General features: G+C 45.4%; 2 protein-coding genes across 3 annotated transcripts in view; one reads left to right on the top strand and one right to left on the bottom strand.

Annotated features, from left to right (window-relative positions):
• Positions 1 to 22,298, top strand: part of IL1RAP (interleukin 1 receptor accessory protein) — a 153,889-nt gene that overhangs the window by 6,659 nt on the left and 124,932 nt on the right. The window lies entirely within an intron of this gene.
• On the bottom strand, positions 16,346 to 17,586 carry LOC115478482 (CD2 antigen cytoplasmic tail-binding protein 2-like). The gene is given in 2 exon segments (XM_030215850.1): positions 16,346 to 16,889; positions 16,962 to 17,586. Coding segments are annotated over 2 exon segments (1,008 nt in total). The 5' UTR covers positions 17,530 to 17,586; the 3' UTR covers positions 16,346 to 16,449.

The raw sequence follows: 22,298 nt of genomic DNA, 5'->3' as shown, positions 1-22,298 counted from the left end.
TTTTGGGTTGCACACTATGGGATTTGGGAGCACATTGTTATAGAGTAGGATTTATTTACCGCCTTTTTGAAGGAATTCACTCAAGGCGGTGTACAGATCAAACATGAGCAATAGGCAATTACAGCAGTAAAAATATTCAAGTAACAATACAAAGTATGGCATGGTATACTACTTGCAATGACAACAAAATATGTACTAGAACATTATAATTGGTAGTGAAGGGTAAGGCAAAGTTGTAACATATAGACGAGTAAGAAAGTAGGAAGAATTAGAAAGTAAGGTGACTGATTTGAAGAAAGTTGCACGTGAGGTGAGAGAGATGGTTAAATATTATCTTGCTAGGGTAGGAGTGGATAAACATGTCCCGCTGCAGTATGTGCAGCCCGAGTCAATCCTTGCGTTTGTGTGTGAGACTAACAAGTTAGTTACTTCTTCCATTAAAGACTTGGCTGAAGAACCAAGCTTTCACCTGTTTCCTGAAGTAGAGGTAGTCTTGTGTTAAGCGGAGCTTTTCAGGCAATGCATTCCAGAGTTTGGGGGCTACTCCGGAGAAGGCTCGCTTGCGGGTATCACATCTGTCTTTTGGAGAGGGTGCAGTTAGTGAAAGTCCTTGGGAGGACCTTAGTGTCCTTGGCGGTGTGTGGAGGATCATCCTATTTTTCAGGTACTCAGGGCCATTTCCTTTCAGGGCCTTGAAGATCAGACATAGAGTTTTAAATTTAGCCCTGTATTGTACTGGTAGCCAATGGAGTTTTTGCAAAAATGGTGTGATGCGGTCACCTCGCTTGCAACCTTCTATGAGTCTTGCTGCTGCATTCTGAATCAACTGGAGCTGGTGCAGGCCCTTTGAAGTCAGACCATGTAGCAAATTCACATCGGTGCCAATTAGTACCCAATTATTGACACACATTGGCTCATTAACCCGTTTAGTTGGGCCACATCTTGGATTTTGGGCCTCATGTCTAGAATCTGGGGTGAGCATGTGGTTGTGGGTGCAAGACCATAGAACAAGGGGGTAACTGGGGTGCCAGCAGAAATGGTGGCAACCTTTGATCTAACATATCTGCTTGTAGCAGAGGTAGGTAAAGTGTAACAGGTCAGGTGAAAGATTGGGTGAAGGGGGAGTGCATGTTGGGGTGTCTAGAAATCCTCACATGCTCCCCATCTTCTCAAAGTGGACAGATGAGGCAGCGTGGCCTTCGTCTGCTCTCACTGGGATTTTCAGATGGCACTCATTTCCGGAACTAGCGGTGAAATATAGCTGGGTTTAGAAAAGGTTTGGACAGATTCCTGTAGGAAAAGTCACTAAACTGTTATTAAGTTAGACCTTGGGAAAGCCACTGCTTGTCCCTGGCATTGGTAGCATGGAATTTTGCTGCTTGTTTGAGGAGACTCTTCCAGGTACTTGTGACCTGGACTGGCCACTGTTGGAAACAAGATACTGGGCTAGATGGAGCCTTGATCTGACACAGTAGGGCAACGCTTACATCCTTATGTACACAAGTTATTTCACTGCCCAAGTGAGCTTGCAATCCACTCGGGCAGTGGAGGGTGCAGAGACTTGGAAAGTCAGATGACGCGTTGGCAGGCAAAGGTCACTCCTGCACTATATTATGGGAAAAGGCCTAGCAGATCAGTCCTTAGTGAAGTAGCCTGCTGCCGTTTCTTCTTATATAGATCCTGCACAGGACTTTGGATACGATATGCAGGGCCTTGAATCCTTCTGGTGGTCACACGTGTTGGTGATGTTTGCCAGATCAGCTGACTTAGCCAGTGCTATTGGTCAGGTCCAGCAAACCTGGTTAAGAGGTGCAGATGCAGAATTTCTGGTCCTTCATACGGTTGACTGAGGAAAGATTTTCTTTCTCTGTTTAGAAATGTTGCTGCTTTTCCTTTATAGCCCCTACAGTTGCCTGTACTGTGCATTGAGGCATGCCACAGAAAAAGAGGAGGGGGGGGGGGGGCTGGGGAAATTTGAAAGGCAGAGTGGTCCTGGAGATTGATGCAGATCCTTGTTATGCTGTGAAAAATCAGAGGTGGGAGCCAGATGTGGGCTTGAAAAGGAGCTCGTCCAGACAGCTTCAGATGTGCCCATTGATTGAAAAAGCAATTAAGAAAGAAATCTGAAAAAGATGTGGAGCAGCCAAGATGCATCAGACCTGCATCTGGTACCTCCATGGGATGAATGTTGAGGACCACCTGTTTGGACTGCTAGCTGGACCTGCATTGTGGAATTCATTACCCTCAGCCCATACCGAATGACTGACGTTCAGAAAGCAGTTCAGGGCAAAGCATTGACGGAGCAGGCCTGGATGAATCGTTGATAAGAGCCTGCTACTTAAGGCAGGGCAAACTCGTGTATTGTGGGCACATGATAACGTCTGTGGGTGAAAAAAAAGGACAGAATTTGATCTTTGATAGTTATGACAGTCAGTATCTCTATTTATTTTTATTTTGTCTAAGATGTTTTATTTTAATGTCTTATTTTTTTCGATTATTATGTATGTTTGATTGTAACCTGCCTAAATCATTGAGTAGAGCAAGATATATATTTTATCAAATAAATCAAACACAGAAAGCTAGAGAAAATAACACTTTCCTCCCCTGTGCTTCAAGGGCTTTTGCAGCTCTTGAATTCTTCTTTGCTAACCTGGCAGTTTTCTCCTAGTGCTTTGCACTTTCACACCCGGAACCACGACTGGGATTTTGCACCATGAGTCTTCATTCTCAGCTTTCTGGGGATTTGTTTTCTATTTTATTTAAAACCATTTCTTAACTACCTTTTTGATCGCCAAAAGGAACACACGAGGCAGTGTGCAATAAAAATGTTCTCCTCCCCCTAACACACCTAAGGCCCTGTTTACCAGGGCGTGTTAGCGTTTTGAGTGCACCTGCACTTAACATGTGCACTAACCGTGTAGGTGCCTATAGGGATATTGTAGGCGTGTACACGGTTAAGGCACATACATGGTTTAACGCGTCTATAACATGGCTTAGTAAACAGGGCCCCTAGTTTGGCTTCTTCTGAAACCCTGAAGTCTTTACGGAAGAAGATGCAAGAAATCTACTTAAACCAAAGATGGTTTTCAAGGGTGAGATGCAGGGGAACTGAAAGAAATCTCAGTGAACCTGGAAGATGTACTGATCCAAATCGACAGATTAAAGCGTAGTATGTCACCTGGGCCTCTTCTGTATACATAATGGTTGGGAACATAACTTTCTTAGTGACTAATAGTGCAGGGGCCTGGTCCGACTTCGTACTGACTTCAAAATTGTAGATTTGTTTTTCTGCACAGTTAGGCGGTGAGGTAGGTCTTCGGAGATGCTCACTCTCTCACTGGCTTGTTTTCTTCTTCTGGAGAAAGTGGTTCCCATAAATTAAACATTCACTGACTCTTTTCTTCTCCTTGGCTTGCTATCTCCCTTTCAGTTCAGGAAACAACCTTAGTTTCAGTTTGTCCAGATATTACAGAACGGAGTTGATGTTTAAAGTGATTTAACCGTCCAGGAGTGGGTATTGGCCGGTTAAATCACTGGTATTCAGTGTCACATGGAGGGGCATTTTCAAAAGGGACGTCCATGTTTTCATGAGGATTGTCTAGTAGAACGTCCCCATCCAGGGGAGGGGAAACCCGTATTATCGAAACAAGATAGACGTCCATCTTTTGTTTCGATAATTCGGTCAGGGACGTCCAACTCATGAAATTTGGTCATCTCTAGACTTGTTCTTTTCTGATTTTCGGCGATAATGGAAACCAAGGACGTCCATCTCAGAAACGACCAAATCCAAGCCATTTGGTCGTGGGAGGAGCCAGCATTCGTAGTGCACTGGTCCCCCTGACATGCCAGGACACCAACCGGGCACCCTAGGGGGCACTGCAGTGGACTTCAGAAATTGCTCCCAGGAACATAGCTCTCTTACCTTGTGTGCTGAGCCCCCCCAAACCCCACTCCCCCAACTTTACACCACTACCATAGCCCTTATGGGTGAAGGGAGGCGCCTAGATGTGGGTACAGTGGGTTTGTGGTGGGTTTTGGATGACTCGCTGTTTCCTCCACAAACGTAACAGGTGGGCCTGGGTCTGCCTGTGTGAAGTGCACTGCACCCACTAAAACTGCTCCAGGGACCTGCATACTGCTGTGATGGACCTGAGTGTGACATCTGAGGCTGGCAATCAGTATTTTGAAAGATATTTTTTGAGGGTGGTAGGGGGTTAGTGACCACTGGGGGAGTAAGGGGAGGTCATACCCGATTCCCTCCGGTGGTCATCTGGTTATTTCAGGCACCATTTTGTGGCTTGGTCGTAAGAAAAAAATGACCAGGTAAAGTCATTCAAGTGTTAGTCAGGGTCATCCTTTTTTTTTTCATTATGGGTCGAGGATGGCCAAGCGTTAGGCACGCCCAAGTCCCGCCTTCGCTATGCCTCTGACACGCCCCCGTGAACTTTGGCCGTCCCTGCGACGGAAAGCAGTTGGGGACGTCCAAAATTGGCTTTCGATTATACCGATTTGGATGACCCTGTGAGAAGGATGTCCATCTTCCGATTTATGTCGAAAGACGGGCGTCCTTCTCTATTGAAAATGAGCCCACTAATGGGTTAGTGCCGGAGACTATCAGAACTACTACTACTACTATTTAGCATTTCTATAGCGCTACAAGGCATACGCAGCGCTGCACAAACATAGAAGAAAGACGGTCCCTGCTCAAAGAGCTTACAATCTAATAGACAAAAAATAAATAAAGTAAGCAAATCAAATCAATTAATGTGAACGGGAAGGAAGAGAGGAGGGTAGGTGGAGGCGGTTACGAGTCAAAAGCAATGTTAAAGAGGTGGGCTTTCAGTCTAGATTTAAAGGTGGCCAAGGATGGGGCAAGACGTAGGGGCTCAGGAAGTTTATTCCAGGCGTAGGGTGCAGCGAGACAGAAGGCGCTGTAGTTGGCTGTAGTTGGCTAATTTTTGGGCAGTCCAGGAGCCAAGTTGGAACTGATGCAGTTAAGTGCTGCACCCCTGGTGTTTTACTGTCTAGTTTAGTATTGTAGGTTGCATTTTAGAGCTTGGCATAGCATCAGTTTAGAGCACAGATAATCAGTTCATGCAAATGAATTCCCCCCTCCCCCCCAAGACTGATCTTTGGTTTATAGTCTGTCCAGTCCATTAGGAAGAATTGTAGATTGAAGTAGTGCATGATTTTTTTTTTTTAATGTTAGGAAAGGGTTTACTTTCTAATTTTATATTGCTGGAAAAACTTGCTTTATTTTTTTTTCTTATCTTAGTAGATAATTTTCTCTTTTAGGAGTTAGGGATTTCTTTTTAACCTCCATTTCAAAAGGAGAGGTGACCTAGATAATCTCTTTTGAAGTCCCTGCACTTCTGAGGGTTAGACCTTACACAAAGGAAGCCAGTTGCTGCTTTTAGCCTATAGGGGCATCTGAGGAAAGTTGGGGACTTTGATAGGGCCTTTTCTGGTTTCTTTCTATAGGTGCAAATACTTCTGCAACTGCAGTATGGCTGGGGAACATCACTATCTCTGTGCAGACAGAAAATGTGATCCCAGGAGAGGGGCTGCTTCTATTTGAAAGATGTCTTCAGCTTGAAACCCTCATGAAAGAAGTGAAAGAACAGAGAGACAAGGTGGTAAGGTTGAGAAGAGTCCTTGAAAACAGTGGCCTGGGCCCACCCACTTAGGATTCAGGCCCACCCAACAGTAGCACAGGTTTAGTGGTAGCTGGTGGGGATCCCAAGCTCTGCCAGCTGAAGACTTCTGCCTAATGGTAACAAAAACGCTACTCTCCACGATACCGGCATCTGCACATGCTCAGTTTTCAGCGCATTCTTGCTGCAGACTGGCAAGGTGGAAAGAAGCATTTTCCCGCCAGCTGAGATATTTTTTTAGTGGTGGTGATGGTTGGGGGGGGGGTCTGGAGAACACTTGGTGCCCACCCACTTCTTGCCTAGGCCCACGCAAAATCTGTTGTCTGGCTATGCCCCTGCTTGAAAATGAGAAATACATCAATGAAATGAATTGAAAGATTTCCAGCAGTGGGGAAGAAGCTCTGCTGAAAGAGGACAACTGGACTCAGATCATGAGACCCTGCAGGATCGATACCGTGACTCCACCTGCCCTCAAACTAAAAAAAAAAAAAACAATATACAGCCCTGAAAGCAGAGGAGGTGAGGCCATTCCAGAGAGAGAAGCATGCTCAGTTTCACTTTAAGGAACCTGCAGGACGTCAGGACTCAAGAAGACAGCAGAAGGTTCAGCACAGATCAGCGAACGCGCCGGAGACCGACGCTGAAGAAGGCTTCGGCTGGCAGGGGGTTGGGGACCCCTGCCAGCAAAACCAGGGGCCAGGTCTAACTCTGTGGGGGCCAATGCCCCAGTGGCCCCACCTAGCTACGCCCCTGCCCTGATGGTGTGGGTAACACGAGGAAGGACTTAGCGAAGTTAAGAGGAATGGTCTGGAATTTGGCAGTTAAGATTAATGCTAGAAAATGCAGGGCCATGCATTTGGGCTGCAAAAATCCAAGGGAACAGTACAGTTAAGGGGGTGAGGAACTTTTGTGCATGAAAGAGGAGTGGGTCTTGGGTGTGATACTATCCTGCTTATAATCGAAATAGAAAAACGCCTATATTGTGACCCAAATCGGGAGATAGACGTTTATCTCACAAAAACGAATAAAGCGGTATAATCGAAAGCCAAATTTGGACGTTTTCAACTGCACTCTATCGTAGATGCGGACAAAGTTGATGGGGGCGTGTCGAAGGCGTGGTGAAGCCGGAACTGGGGCGTGGTTATCGGCCGATCAGAGATGGGCGCCTTTCGCCGATAATGGAAAAAAAATATGTGTTTGTAGCGAGAATTTAGGGCACTTTTCCTGGACCCTGTTTTTCCACGAATAAGGCCCCAATAAGTGCCCTAAATGACCAAATGACTACTGGAGGGAATTGGGGATGACCTCCCCTGACTCCCCCAGTGGTCACAAACCCCCTCCCACCACAAAATATGCCGTTTCACAACTTTTTATTTTCACCCTCAAATGTCATACCCACCTCCCTGGCAGCAGTTTGCAGGTCACTGGAGCAGTTATTAGGGGGTGCAGTGGACTTCAGGCAGGTGGACCCAGGCCCATCCCCCCCCCCACCTGTTACACTTGTGCTGGTAAATGGGAGCCCTCCAAACCGCCCCCCCAAACCCACTGTACCCACATGTAGGTGCCCCCCTTCACCGCTTAGGGCTATAGTAATGGTGTAGACTTGTGGGCAGTGGGTTTTGAGGGGGATTTGGGGGGCTCAACACACAAGGGAAGGGTGCTATGCACCTGGGAGCAATGTTACCTTTTTTTTTGTTTTTGTAGAAGTGCCCCCTAGGGTGCCCGGTTGGTGTCCTGGCATGTGAGGGGGACCAGTGCACTACGAATCCTGGCCCCTCCCATGAATAAATGTCTTGGAGTTATTCGTTTTTGAGCTGGGCGCTTTCATTTTCCGTTATCGCTGAAAAACAAAAACGTCCACCTCACAAATTGTCAAATAAAACATGGACGTCTATTTTTTGCGAAAATACAGTTCGGTCCGCCCCTTCACGGACCCGTTCTCGGAGATAAACGCCCATGGAGATAGACGTTTCCGTTCGATTATGCCCCTTCACGTGATTATTTTAAGATGGCCAAACAGGTAAAATAAAAAGGTGACTGTGAAAGCTGGAAGGATGCTAGGGAGCATATGGAGAGGAATGGCCAGTAGGAAATAGGAGGTGATGATGCCCCTGTATAAGACGCTGGTGAGACCTCATTTAGAATACTGTGTACAATTTTTGAGACTGCACCTTCAAAAAGATGGAGTTGGTCCAGTCTCACCGGTTTTGTACTTCTCATATGTTGCCCAGACTTCCAAAGGAAGCTTCAACGTAACCAATCAGTACGAGCCCAACAGGGAATCCTTGTTTCGCATTAGCTGCTTCAGGGGAAACAAAATCCTGTTTGCCCTCAGTTCATTCTCAAAATGGCGAAGTCTGGTGACATATGAGTAGATAAGTACAAAACTGGCGATGTTTGAATAGCTTTACTTGTTTATTTTTTTCATGTTTGTCAGTACTGCGGCTTTCACTCTGATAAAAGTATTTTAGTGGAGTTTGTTTTTTTCTTGAGCTCTATACAGTTGAGAGGAGCCAAGGTTTGAGCGCTGAGGTCTCAAGTGTTGCTACAAGGTATGTGTAAAGAAACTTGATAAAGAAAAGGATCTTCATTGGTGAAAGTTTCTGGCTTCTGATTTTTTTTTTTTGTCTTGAGAACATATCTGTAGTTTATAAAATTGCCCTATATCAGTGGCGTACCAAGGGGGGGGGGGGTCCTCCCCGGGTGCACGCCGCTGGGAGGGGGGGTGCCACAGCGCGCGCCTGTCTGCTCCCAGTTCGCTACGCTCGCTAAATTCTCTCGTTCACTGCAGCGAACAAGAGAATTTAGCGAGCGTAGCGAACTGGGAGCAGACAGGCGTGCGCTCCGGCCCCCCCCCCCCCCAGCGGCGTGCACCGGGGGGGGGGGTGTCATTTCGCGGGGGGGGGGGGGGGGGCACATCGGCGATCCGCCCCGGGTGCCGTCGAGGCTAGGAACGCTACTGCCTTATATATAGTTCTTTTTAAGAATTGACATTCCTGAGTTCTGGTTCTGGTCCGTAGTATCACTGCTTAGACTGGGTTCCTGGCCTGGCCAGGAAACGTGCCATATTTTGCAGCTGACGCTGCTGTTTTTCATGTTTGTCCTGAGAATTATACTATGTTTCCTGCCAATTTTTTCTTTGATTTTTTTATGTCTCATCTTTGGGAAATGGGCACTGCTCGTCTTTCAGGATTTCGCTTCTTCATTTCTGCCTGCTGTTTCTCCAGTGCCACGCTGCTTGCAGAGTCTGACTTCTTGGGGGGGGGGGGGTTCCGATTTCATTTTCTGTTCGCCTCTCTTCTCTTGCTCTTCTCCCTCGCATGCTGTCTCTTTCCTGTGGTGGCTTTTTTTTTTTTATCTTTCTCTCACACTAAGTTCCTGCCACTCTGCCTCTCTCCCCCCTCTGATGTTGCATTGGTGTTTTTTTTTGTATCTGCCCTGCGATTCCTGCCAACCTCTGTGTTTTTTTAGATTATTTTAATAGTAGGGGATGGGTGGAATAAGTAAGACAGTCTTTCCATGAAGGATAAGGAAGATCTGTTTGTTTCTTTACTTCTTTGTGATAAGTGACGAAAGGTCCCTAGAGTTTGGAGTTGCTTTTTGTTACATCGTGAGAGAGGAATGTTGGCTACATGTCCAGTGATTTGGGTGACAGCTAACATGATGGATTGGTTATTTTCTTTTGGTCGACTTAACTAACCGTGGACTTTTGCTTCTCCTTTTAACCTTAGCCATGAGGCCTACGCTGGTATGCAAAGGCACACGGACGAACCTGGGAGAACGTGTGCGTTTTGTCATGGAGGGAGGGGCATCAGTTGTGTAAACTCGCATGAAACTCGCTTTTCCCCTCGGTGTAGGACGCTCCACTGCTGCCTTAAAATGAAGCAGCTCTGGAAATCCAACTTAACCCCTCTCTGTGCTCAGTGAGGGCCCCTTTTACAAAGTGGCGGTAAGCCTAATGCAGGCTTACCGTTCGCTAAAATGGAAGTACTGTCGGGCTACCGCAGCAGCCTGGCGGTAGTTCCCACCCCCAGCGTGCGTCATATCCGGCGCTACAAAAGTATTTTTATTTTTGTAGCACCGGTGTGTACCTGGCAGTAATCGGGCAGTGCTCGGTTACTGCCGGGTTAGCACAGGAGCTCATAAGTGCTCCCCCCCCCCCCCCCCAAATGGCTGCGTGGCAAGTGCTTCACTTGCCATGCGGCCATTTCCTGAAAAAGAGGAAGACCTGCCTTTTATCTGCTACGGTAACAGGGAGCCTCGGCGTGCGTCAAAAACACACGCCTTTTGCTGTACACTGCCTGCCGTGTGCTAGTCGGACGGGGGGGGGGGGGTGTTTATGGAGGACTGTGAATGTGTTCAGCTGACAGGACTCATGGATTCCTAATGATGTGCCGCTGCTCGGTGGGCCTGAGCCAAAAGTGGTTAGGCCCCGGCCCACCTGTGGCTACGCTCCTGCGATTATTTGAAACAAAAACTAATTAATTCAGGGTGAGCCAAGTTGCTGCTGCCAGCCCGGGTTAGTGGAGGAGGAGGAGGATCATGGGATATTGTGTTCTCTTTGGCATGACTAAGTGCAGGAAGGTTCTCACTTGGGTTATTTCCTTGATTCTTGTCCCAGTTTCTCTCCTTGACCTTTTATAGGATTAGATAGTTGATGAGGTGGAGAGCTGACTTCCATTGTGTAGAACTCTTTCTAATTGCTTAGGCCTAATTTCCATCCATGAAGCTGCCACCGCACCCTCATTCTGTCATTTGGATTTACAGTGGTGGAAATAAGTATTTGATCCCTTGCTGATTTTGTAAGTTTGCCCACTGACAAAGACATGAGCAGCCCATAATTGAAGGGTAGGTTATTGGTAACAGTGAGAGATAGCACATCACAAATTAAATCCGGAAAATCACATTGTGGAAAGTATATGAATTTATTTGCATTCTGCAGAGGGAAATAAGTATTTAATCCCTCTGGCAAACAAGACCTAATACTTGGTGGCAAAACCCTTGTTGGCAAGCACAGCGGTCAGACGTCTTCTGTAGTTGATGATGAGGTTTGCACACATGTCAGGAGGAATTTTGGTCCACTCCTCTTTGCAGATCATCTCTAAATCATTAAGAGTTCTGGGCTGTCGCTTGGCAACTCGCAGCTTCAGCTCCCTCCATAAGTTTTCAATGGGATTAAGGTCTGGTGACTGGCTAGGCCACTCCATGACCCTAATGTGCTTCTTCCTGAGCCACTCCTTTGTTGCCTTGGCTGTATGTTTTGGGTCATTGTCGTGCTGGAAGACCCAGCCACGACCCATTTTTAAGGCCCTGGCGGAGGGAAGGAGGTTGTCACTCAGAATTGTACGGTACATGGCCCCATCCATTCTCCCATTGATGCGGTGAAGTAGTCCTGTGCCCTTAGCAGAGAAACACCCCCAAAACATAACATTTCCACCTCCATGCTTGACAGTGGGGACGGTGTTCTTTGGGTCATAGGCAGCATTTCTCTTCCTCCAAACACGGCGAGTTGAGTTCATGCCAAAGAGCTCAATTTTTGTCTCATCTGACCACAGCACCTTCTCCCAATCACTCTCGGCATCATCCAGGTGTTCACTGGCAAACTTCAGACGGGCCGTCACATGTGCCTTCCGGAGCAGGGGGACCTTGCGGGCACTGCAGGATTGCAATCCGTTATGTCGTAATGTGTTACCAATGGTTTTCGTGGTGACAGTGGTCCCAGCTGCCTTGAGATCATTGACAAGTTCCCCCCTTGTAGTTGTAGGCTGATTTCTAACCTTCCTCATGATCAAGGATACCCCACGAGGTGAGATTTTGCGTGGAGCCCCAGATCTTTGTCGATTGACAGTCATTTTGTACTTCTTCCATTTTCTTACTATGGCACCAACAGTTGTCTCCTTCTCGCCCAGCGTCTTACTGATGGTTTTGTAGCCCATTCCAGCCTTGTGCAGGTGTATGATCTTGTCCCTGACATCCTTAGACAGCTCCTTGCTCTTGGCCATTTTGTAGAGGTTAGAGTCTGACTGATTCACTGAGTCTGTGGACAGGTGTCTTTCATACAGGTGACCATTGCCGACAGCTGTCTGTCATGCAGGTAACGAGTTGATTTGGAGCATCTACCTGGTCTGTAGGGGCCAGATCTCTTACTGGTTGGTGGGGGATCAAATACTTATTTCCCTCTGCAGAATGCAAATAAATTCATATACTTTCCACAATGTGATTTTCCGGATTTAATTTGTGATGTGCTATCTCTCACTGTTACCAATAACCTACCCTTCAATTATGGGCTGCTCATGTCTTTGTCAGTGGGCAAACTTACAAAATCAGCAAGGGATCAAATACTTATTTCCACCACTGTATATACAAACTTCCCTATACTTATCCAGTGTCCTTCTCTCTCCCACCTCCACTACCCCTCCCCGTGCTCACCTACCCCTTGCTCATCCCCCCTCCTGCCTCCACTACCCCTCCTTCCGTGCTCACCTACCCTTTACTTATATCTCTTGTACTCCCTCCAGCCTTACCCATCTCTACCTACCGATTCCTTTATTATTCAGCTATACTTAGACTATATTTTCTTCTTTATCAATGCTCTGTATCCCCTGTTACTGTGTAAGCTGCATTGAACCTGCTTTGAGTGGGAAAGCGCGGGATACAAATGTAATAATAATAATATAGCCAACAAACTATAGACTGACAATAGATTAGCAGACTAATAATAGGTGTGCTCAGTGTAAATTTTAAGGGGCTTCAACGTTAGCTTCAGAACTTTTAGTACAAGAACAGTGCTGGGCAGACGTCTACGGTCTGTGCCCTGAGAAAGGCAAGGACAAATCAAACTCGGGTATAAAGTATCACATACCATGTAAATGAGTTTATCTTGTTGGGCAGACTGGATGGACTGTACAGGTCTTTATCTGCCGTCATTTACTATGCTACTATGTTACGAGGGCTGTAAGGCCAGTTTAGCCTGGCCGGTTTCATTCCTCGTTCAGTGCCAAAGAGTTATCCCTGGGGGTGGGGTTCCTGGAGCTTGAGATGTATCTTCCAGGGTGGCCCTCCCTGAAATTGTAGAATGCGAGAGGTTGTCCTCCCTTGAGACTGAGTTATGATCTCATTTCAGAAGAAGGCATGTCTGCTAGGTCCTGTACCATTGTAATAAGTACACCCCCAGTGATTCATCCCCTCCCTGCTTCCCCGGGTATTACCCTGATTATAGATCTCTGGCGTTCTTTCACATCTTCACTTCTTGGGAGCCTGCATTAAAGAATAAATCAGCAATGCTCCCTGGAAGTGAAGATGTGAAACAGACTTCTATTTCAATCCTGCTTACGTAAAGTGCTGAAATATTTAATGCACGGATTTGTTTTCCAGGAAGGCCTCAGCCTGATTAGGAATCCTTGTGGTGAATTTTGCATGCTTCAGTAATGCAGTGAAATGCTTTTCATCACACACATGCACACATCTGCTTTTTTCACTACTAGTGACTAGGCTACATCTCGGACTTTGATGCGAGTTATAGAGTATGTCAAAAAATAGTCAATCCTTAAATGTAACAAAGATATATGGATGTTGGGAATGGACAGCAAAATAGCAACAAAGTTGGAAAGTCGTCCCATCCCCTTTATCATTTTCGTCGCCCTTCTCTGCACCTTTTCTAATTCCACTATATCTTTTTTGAGATGCGGCGACCATAATTGAACACAATATTTGAGGTGCGGTCGCACTACAGAGCGCTACAAAGGCATTATAACATCTTCATTTTTGATTTCCATTCCTTTCCTAATAATACCTAACATTCTATTTGCTTTCTTAGCCGCAGCAGCACACTGAGCAACGACGACACCTAGATCCCTTGGTCCGTGACTCCTAACCTGGAATCTTGCATGATATAGCTATAATTCGGGTTCCTCTTTCCCACATACATCACTTTACACTTGCTCACATTAAACGTCATCTGCCATTTAGATGCCCAGTCTCGTAAGGTCCTCTTGTAATTTTTCACAATCCTCCTGCGATTTAACGACTTTGAATAAATTTGTGTCATCAGCAAATTTAATTACCTCACTAGTTACTCCCATCTCTAGGTCACTTATAAATATGTTAAAAAGCAGCGGTCCCAGCATAGACCCCTGGGGAACCCCACTAACTACCCTTCTCCATTGAGAATACTGACCATTTAACCCTACTCTCTGTTTTCTATTTTTTAACCAGTTTTTAATCCACAATAGAACACTATCTCCTATCCCATGACTCTCCAATTTCCTCTGGAGTCTTTCATGAGGTACTTTGTCAAACGCCTTCTGAAAATCCAGATACACAATATCAACCGGCTCCCCTTTATCCACATGTTTGTTCACCCCTTCAATGTAGAAGATTGGTGAGGCAAGTTTTCCCTTCACTAAATCCATGTTGACTTTGTCTCATTAATCCATGCTTTTGAATATGCTCTGTAATTTTGTTCTTAATATAATAGTCTCTACCATTTTGCTCGGCACCGACATCAGACTCACCGGTCTATAATTTCCCAGATCTCCTCTGGAACCTTTTTTAAAAATCGGCGTTACATTGGCCACCCTCCAATCTTCTGGTACCATGCTCGATTTTAAGGATAAATTACATATTGCTAACAATAGCTCCACAAGCTCCTTTTCCAGTTCTAGCAGTACTCTGGGATGAATACCATCCGGCCCAGGAGATTTGCTACTCTTCAGTTTGTAGAACTGCCCCATTACATCCTCCAGGTTTACAGAGAATTCATTAAGTTTATCCGACTCGTCAGCTTTGAATACTACTACTACTACTACTACTATTTAGCATTTCTATAGCGCTACAAGGCATACGCAGCGCTGTACAAACATAGAAGAAAGACAGTCCCTGCTCAAAGAGCTTACAATCTAATAGACAAAAAATAAATAAAGTAAGCAAATCAAATCAATTAATGTGAACGGGAAGGAAGAGAGGAGGGTAGGTGGAGGCGAGTGGTTACAAGTGGTTACGAGTCAAAAGCAATGTTAAAGAGGTGGGTTTTCAGTCTAGATTTAAAGGTGGCCAAGGATGGGGCAAGACGTAGGGGCTCAGGAAGTTTATTCCAGGCGTAGGGTGCAGCGAGATAGAAGGCGCGAAGTCTGGAGTTGGCAGTAGTGGAGAAGGGAACAGATAAGAAGGATTTATCCATGGAGCGGAGTGCACGGGAAGGGGTGTAGGGAAGGACGAGTGTGGAGAGATACTGGGGAGCAGCAGAGTGAATACATTTATAGGTTAGTAGAAGAAGTTTGAACAGGATGCGAAAACGGATAGGGAGCCAGTGAAGGGTCTTGAGGAGAGGGGTAGTATGAGTAAAGCGACCCTGGCGGAAGATGAGACGGGCAGCAGAGTTTTGAACCGACTGGAGAGGGGAGAGGTGACTAAGTGGGAGGCCAACAAGAAGCAGATTGCAGTAGTCTAAACGAGAGGTGACAAGGGTGTGGATGAGGGTTTTGGTAGAGTGCTCGGAAAGAAAGGGGCGGATTTTACGGATGTTGTAAAGAAAGAAACGACAGGTCTTGGCGGTCTGCTGGATATGAGCAGAGAAGGAGAGAGAAGAGTCAAAGATGACCCCAAGGTTTCGAGCTGAGGAGACAGGGAGAATGAGAGAGCCATCAACAGAAATAGAAAACGGGGGGAGCGGGGAGGTGGGTTTGGGGGGGAAAATGAGAAGCTCGGTTTTGGTCATATTTAATTTCAGGTGGCGTTGAGACATCCAGGCAGCAATGTCAGACAAGCACGCTGAAACTTTGGTTTGGATGCAAGGTGAGATATCAGGGGTAGAAAGGTAGATTTGGGAGTCATCAGCATAGAGGTGGTAGGAAAAGCCATGGGATGAGATTAATGAACCAAGGGAAGAAGTGTAGATAGAAAAGAGGAGGGGACCAAGAACAGAACCCTGAGGTACACCGACAGGCAGAGGGATAGAAGTAGAAGAGGATCCACCAGAGTGAACACTAAAGGTGCGGAGGGAGAGGTAGGAAGAGAACCAGGAAAGGACAGAGCCCTGGAATCCAAGTGAGGACAGGATATCGAGAAGTATGCTGTGATCGACAGTGTCAAAAGCAGCGGAAAGATCAAGAAGAATGAGGATGGAATATTGACCTCTGGATTTAGCCAGTAATAGGTCATTGGAGACTTTAGTAAGCGCATTTCTGGCACCGGTATCCCACCCAAATCTTCCTCTGTGAAAACTGAAGCAAAGAATTTATTTAATCTCTCTGCTACGGCTTTGTCTTCCCTGATTGCCCATTTTACTCTTTGGTCATCTAGCGGTCCAGCCGATTCTTTTGCCAGCTTCCTGCTTTTAATATACCTAAAAATAATTTTGCTATGTGTTTTTGCCTCCAACGCAATCTTTTTTTCGAAGTCCCTCTTAGCCAGCTGCTCCTTGCTACAGCTATATTTAAAAATAACACGGAAAACTAGTGCATAGGTTTTAGATTCCTGTTGTTTTTAAAATACTGGTCCTCAAAATGTTATGGATGAAGACTGAAATGGAGAGCGATGACAGAATGTGTGTGTAAGAAAGATTGTAGCATGTGCACCCTTCATTAATCAGAAGAAAGTTAAACTCTGGGGACTTGTAGGTTTCTTCCAACCTGTCTTCAGATAAAATCATAAACATTGCAGAAAAATTAAAACCATTCTAAATCTGGTGCAACAGGTGCAGAACACCCAAGACAATGTGAAAATGTCTTCATTCAGAAGGAAAAAGAGGGGGAAGTAGATCAGCCTCTCCACACCAAGGTTTCTCCCAGAAAATTGGTCACGTATACAAGTCAAAATCTATCCTCCTGGAGTTGTAAAACTGGCCTTCTGAGTTCTCCACTTTTCGGCAGTACACTCCACCTGGGAAGTAACCGTGATCAACCCAGTCCTGCATCTGCGTGCTGGAGAAGGGGCCATAAAGATCTGCCCCTTCTGTGTTCTCCCACTTATACTCCCACATAGCCTCAGGGGGCTCACCCCCTACACTGCTACCTGTCTGCACCTTGCTCAGCTTCTCTTCCTCAATATCATCAGCAAACATGTCCAGCGGTTCTCTGGAATCTCCCTTGGCATCAGGAGGCAGCGCGGTAGGGGTCATCACCTTCAAACGGTATGCCACTTTCTCGTAAGTATCTTGATAAATCTCATAGACGCCTTGTGCCACCATCTGGTGTGCCAGACCCATCAGTCTCTCTAGTTGCTCCTTCCATTGGCTCTCTGCCTCCTTTTGCTCCACTTCTTTCGATCTGTCATGTTCTGCCTGCTTCTTCCGGGACCCATGGACCCAACCCGCTCCTGGACTTTTGGTTCTCTTCCCTCCCAGTCACTGGATGGCTCGAGCAACTGTCTCCACTGGCCTCAGCATCTCCAAAAGTCCCTCAAGCACAGCTTTCCTCTCCAAGGCTTCCTGCTCTTCCCTCTCACTGTCTTCATCTTCTTCCTCCCTTTGTGGTTTCTGTTTTCCTGGCACCCGCTCTTTGATCTTCACCCAATCTATGTTATCCAGCCAGTTGTCTCTGATCTCAGCCTCCTTTTTCAGAAAGTAGTTTCCTTCAGAATCAAAGTGCCCCTCTTCCATCTCCTCTTGCAGGTTGAAGGGTGTGATCTTCACACCCCCTTCGAAGTCGATTGTGGCAGATTCCTGTCCCTCTACATCCTCTGATGACAAGATGTCATATTTTGGGGAATCCCCTGCTTCCTCTTCATCGCTATCGAGGGAGTGTTTGCCCTTGAAGCGACTCCCAGGCCTTCCAGCCCTTGTGGGACCTTCTTGTAGCCATTTCTTTGGCAGGAACAATTGCTCTTCCTCTGTACCGGTGTCCTCAACCTCTTCAAAAGCCACTTTACGTTTGGACATGATCTCAGATGACAGAGAAGTGCGTTTGCTCCCAAAACAGCCCAAAATGTACTTTCCCGACTGGACTTTGGTGCCTGAAACAAATAAATGTCGGCCCCGCCCCCGAAAATACGATCATTTCCAGCACCAAGAAATGACGTCTCACGTACGCAACAAAGTCGCCCCGCCCCGATCGCAGTGCGTGTCAAGCCTCTCTTTGCTTCGAGGTTCGAGAGTGACGCCACGAGTGTGTGGGATCATGTGAAACGTTGAGACTCAATGCTAGGAGCAGTGGCTACCAATTGGTCAAGTTTTTAGAAGAAACCAGTCTGTAGGAACCAGTTGTCAACGGGTTCCAAGGAGGTTTTACTCACTGGGAGAAGCGTTAGGGGCTTGAGTTTTTTGAGAGCATTACTCGATCTATAGAGCTTTAAAGTGAGCTGCGCTTTGTGGTTTGACTCGCAAAGTTATTCTCAACTGGAGGCACAGCCTAAACTGAACTCTCTTGCCCTTAAAAATACAACCATATAATTAAAAATAAAAGCAAAAGTAATACAAAAGTGATCCTGTCCTTAGGCATCCGATATATATGTTTTTGTTACATTTAAGGATTGACTATTTTTTTGATATATTTTAGCTAAATTGTCTCTCCTTTGGGATTTATTCAAGTTAATAGAGCATGGCCAACACCGGTAGGGTTATGCCCAGTGGTAGAGTCTTGCTTGTGTTAGGTACATGCGGTAGCCTGCTTGGAGTAGTTTGTCCCAGTACCTGAAGGCTTTCAACGTTTTGAGGCTCCGTTTTCCTAATATTCCAAAGCTAGAAATCCTGCAGTATAATCCCGTGCTGCAGTTGAAACGCTGTGCAACTAGTTCCAATAATTACCTGAGACCCCGAAGAAGCAGCGAAACGCTGGCCAACGTCGGCTCAGGGTAACCAAACAGGGAACAGCGCAGCGTGAAGCAGCAGTAATATTGAATGCCAAGCAATAAAGCTAAGTGTATTGCATTATATATTAAGTATGTTCTAGAAATCAACATGCTTTTTTCATAAAAATTCTTAATTTCAAAAAAATAGAAAATTTATTAGATAACTGCGGTCCATAAAAAATGTTGGGGCTGCTCACAAGGGGTTTTTGCCTATGATGAAGAGAAGACTAGTTGGTCTGTTCTAGCTCCGACAGATTGATATTTGATCTGGGAGCTCTTTGAGGCTTTTCCCCCATTACTATTGTAGTTTTGTATTGAGTGGAAGCTTTCGTATTTAGAATTTGTTTTTATCTGCACACCACCAAACATACTCGTTTAGTTGTTTGTATAATCCCTATATTCAGTGGGGATGTGTCCAGCTGCCTTTGAGGTTTCGACAAAATAATTTTATGCTTGGATCATTGGATTTTGGGTCACATGCTTCTTGTTGAGTAGGCTGGGGGCTAGAGGTATTTTGGCTTACAGAAATGTTCTTCAAACTTCTCTCCCTGTGTCCTATATGAGTTGAGCACTTCCTGCAGTTGAGAGAGGTGGAGGCATCTTCTTACTTAGCTACTGTCTGACTCCTCCCCCCCCCCCTCCCACCAACCAGCCATGAAAACGTTAAAGGCTTTTTATACACCAGAAACTGTTTTTGTGAGTAATATGAGAGAGATTTCTTATTGCTTAAGCATTACTTCATGTCAACGTGGGTGTGGGAGGAAATAAGGTACTTATCTCTCATACCAGTTCAGGCTGAAAGAAAAAAAGAATCCCTTGAGTACAACACAGATTACAGCATATGCCTCTCAACTAGTCAGAGGAAGGGATGAAAGGGCTCTAATGCTTCCGAAACAATGATTAAGAAAAAACAAAAAAGACATTGTTCAGTATCAAATAACCTGCTTCCTGCAAGAATTAGTCCTGATACCTAAAGGAATTTACCTGTTTATATTATACGGGGAATAAGAACACATCTGGGCTCAGTGGCAGAAGTTCAAATTAAGGGTCTCCCAAGCAAAAATATCTGGAAAGTCCCTTAGAGCAGCTCAGAAGATTCAGGAACAGCTGTAACTGGGTCCTCGCTATCTGTGCCATCCCCCTCTTCCGCAGGGACTTCTACTACTACTACTGTTTATCAAGGCATGCGCAGCGCTGTACACCATACACAAAAGAGACAGTCCCTGCTGGGTGGAATTTACATATTGCTTGGTCCTTACCAGCTTACTATACAAGCACTTGCTCTATAGCCAGAGATTTGGGGGCATAAAAGTATGCCCCCCTTCTGCCTGTAGAGGAACTGTATCAGGAAGTAATATATGCAAAAAAGAGGGAGGGACCTGGCATCCTGTTCATGGGTTATTTATTTATTTACTGCATTTGTATCCCACATTTTTCCCACCTATTTGCAGGCTCAATGTGGCTTACATTGTTCCGTCATGGCGATCGCCATTCCGGAGTGAGAAATACAAGAGGTATTACATAAAGATCACGAATGACAAAGTAGATTAAGCAGTCAGGTATATAGAGTTCATGTTCGGAATAAGAGGTAGAGCGACCAATAAAAGTTCATAGGATGGATGGTTGGAGCATGCCTTCATGAGGACACAGTAGATTCAAATTCGGAATGGGAAATTACTGAACTCCAAGACTCCAATAGCTGCATGAGATTGTAGTGTCTACGGTCCTGTCTCTTTCATAGGGCTATTTTATACCCATATGAATTTGCTTATATACAAAAAAAAATCATTTTTTAAATTTGTATCAAAACAATTCATTTTGCTGAATATTGCAATCTGAATAAACGACAGTAAAAACTTCAAAACAACACTTAGCTTTCACTGAAGTAGCGCAATAACCCCTCTGATTGAATAAACAACGGGGCCCATATCGTTTCGCCTTCTTACAGGCTTCTTCGGGGACCGATTCTCGGGCCTGTTAAGAATCGGTCCCTACATTTGCGTCTCTGCATGGTCAAGTGATACCCCGGTTTAATATTTGTATTGGGCAAAACCTGAAGAAGCCTGTAAGAAGGCGAAACGATATGGGCCCCGTTGTTTATTCAATCAGAGGGGTTATTGCGCTACTTCAGTGAAAGCTAAGTGTTGTTTTGAAGTTTTTACTGTCATTTATTCAGATTGCAATATTCAGCAAAATTAATTGTTTTGATACAAATTTAAAAAATGATTTTTTGTATATAAGCAAATTAATATGGGTATAAAATAGCTCTATGAAAGAGATAGGACACTACAATCTCATGCAGCTATTGGAGTCTTGCAGGTCAGACCTTGGTTAATCCTCGGTCTCTGAGGGCTATACCCATAGATTAAGAATTTTAAACTATTTTACCCTTTGGGTTTATTTTTTGCTGTTCACCAGTATTGTGGTATTAGATTACGGAAGTAAGGCGAACAGCTCATACTGTTTTCTTGCATTTATTACTTTAAATTACTGAACTCCCCCTTATGAGGGTAACTTTGAACAGTCTCTGTCATTTCCAATGTGTAAAGGTGCTCTGAGCCCACTTACATCGCCACCAGTTTGTAAAGGAAAAAAACCAGATCTGTTTTCCCATTGAAGTTTGGCAGCCACAAAGCGAGCCACTAAAAGCATCCGCATGATTTGCTTCACCTTCTGTTTGTGAGGCTGGGAGAGTGTGGGTGTAACCCAAATCTCACCTGGGTTGACTCCGGACCCATAGCACAGAGGAACACTCTCATGCACACCCAACCTTCTCTCTCTCTCTCTCAGATGAACAGGATTGGGCGCTGGTCTGGATAGTAGCTGGGGTCTGCTTACAGTCTGATTCCCTGAAGCTCCTCATGCACAGCACTCTGGGAGGTTTATGGATAACTGGAACTTTATTTGAAACTGTATCAAATGGCAACTCTTTTTACTGACTGTGCTAAAGAAAGATCATTGCTATAGAGTTGCCATTTGATACAGTTTCAAATAAAGTTCCAGATTGGGTTTGTGCCAGGTACTTGTGACCTGGCTTGGGCCACAGTCTGGAAATCAGAATACTGGGCTAGATGGACCGACCATTGGTCTGACCCAATATGGCTACCCTTATGTTCACTCTTTACAAAGACTCCTGCTGGGTGCGGAGAAGAAGGGTCCACGGATGATTGAGGTCGATTTGGAGTTACATGAGCTCTCTCTTTTTACTGACTGTGCTAAAGAAAGATCATTGCTATAGAGAGAGCTCATGTAACTCCAAATCGACCTCAATCATCCGTGGACCCTTCTTCTCCGCACCCAGCAGGAGTCTTTGTAAAGAGTGAACATAAGGGTAGCCATATTGGGTCAGACCAATGGTCGGTCCATCTAGCCCAGTATCCTGATTTCCAGACTGTGGCCCAAGCCAGGTCACAAGTACCTGGCACAAACCCAATCTTTGTAACATTCCATATAGAATTTCAAATAGCAACATTCCATGTAGAACCCCACAGAATTGTAAGATTCTGGAATCCTAAAGAGTGCCAAGATTCCATGCAGTATCTCAAATAGTAGCAACATTCCATTCAGAATCTCAAAGAGTAACAATATTCCGTACAGAATCCAAAGAGTAGCAACATTCCATGCTACCAATCCCAGAGCAAGCAGTGGCTTCCCCACATCTGTCTCAATAGCAGACTATGGACTTTTCCTCCAGGAATTTGGCCAAATCTTTTCTAAAGCCTGCTATGCTAACCGCTGTTACTGCATTCTCCAACAAATAGTTCCATAGCTTAACTATTCGTTCAGAGAAAAAAAAAATATTTCCTCCTATTTGTTTTAAAAGTACCACGTAACTTCCTCGAGTGTCCCCTAGTCTTTGTA

Source organism: Microcaecilia unicolor, chromosome 10, assembly GCF_901765095.1.
Source record: "Microcaecilia unicolor chromosome 10, aMicUni1.1, whole genome shotgun sequence".
Taxonomy (NCBI): Eukaryota; Metazoa; Chordata; class Amphibia; order Gymnophiona; family Siphonopidae; genus Microcaecilia; species Microcaecilia unicolor.
This window is presented reverse-complemented; position numbering and strand designations above follow the sequence as displayed.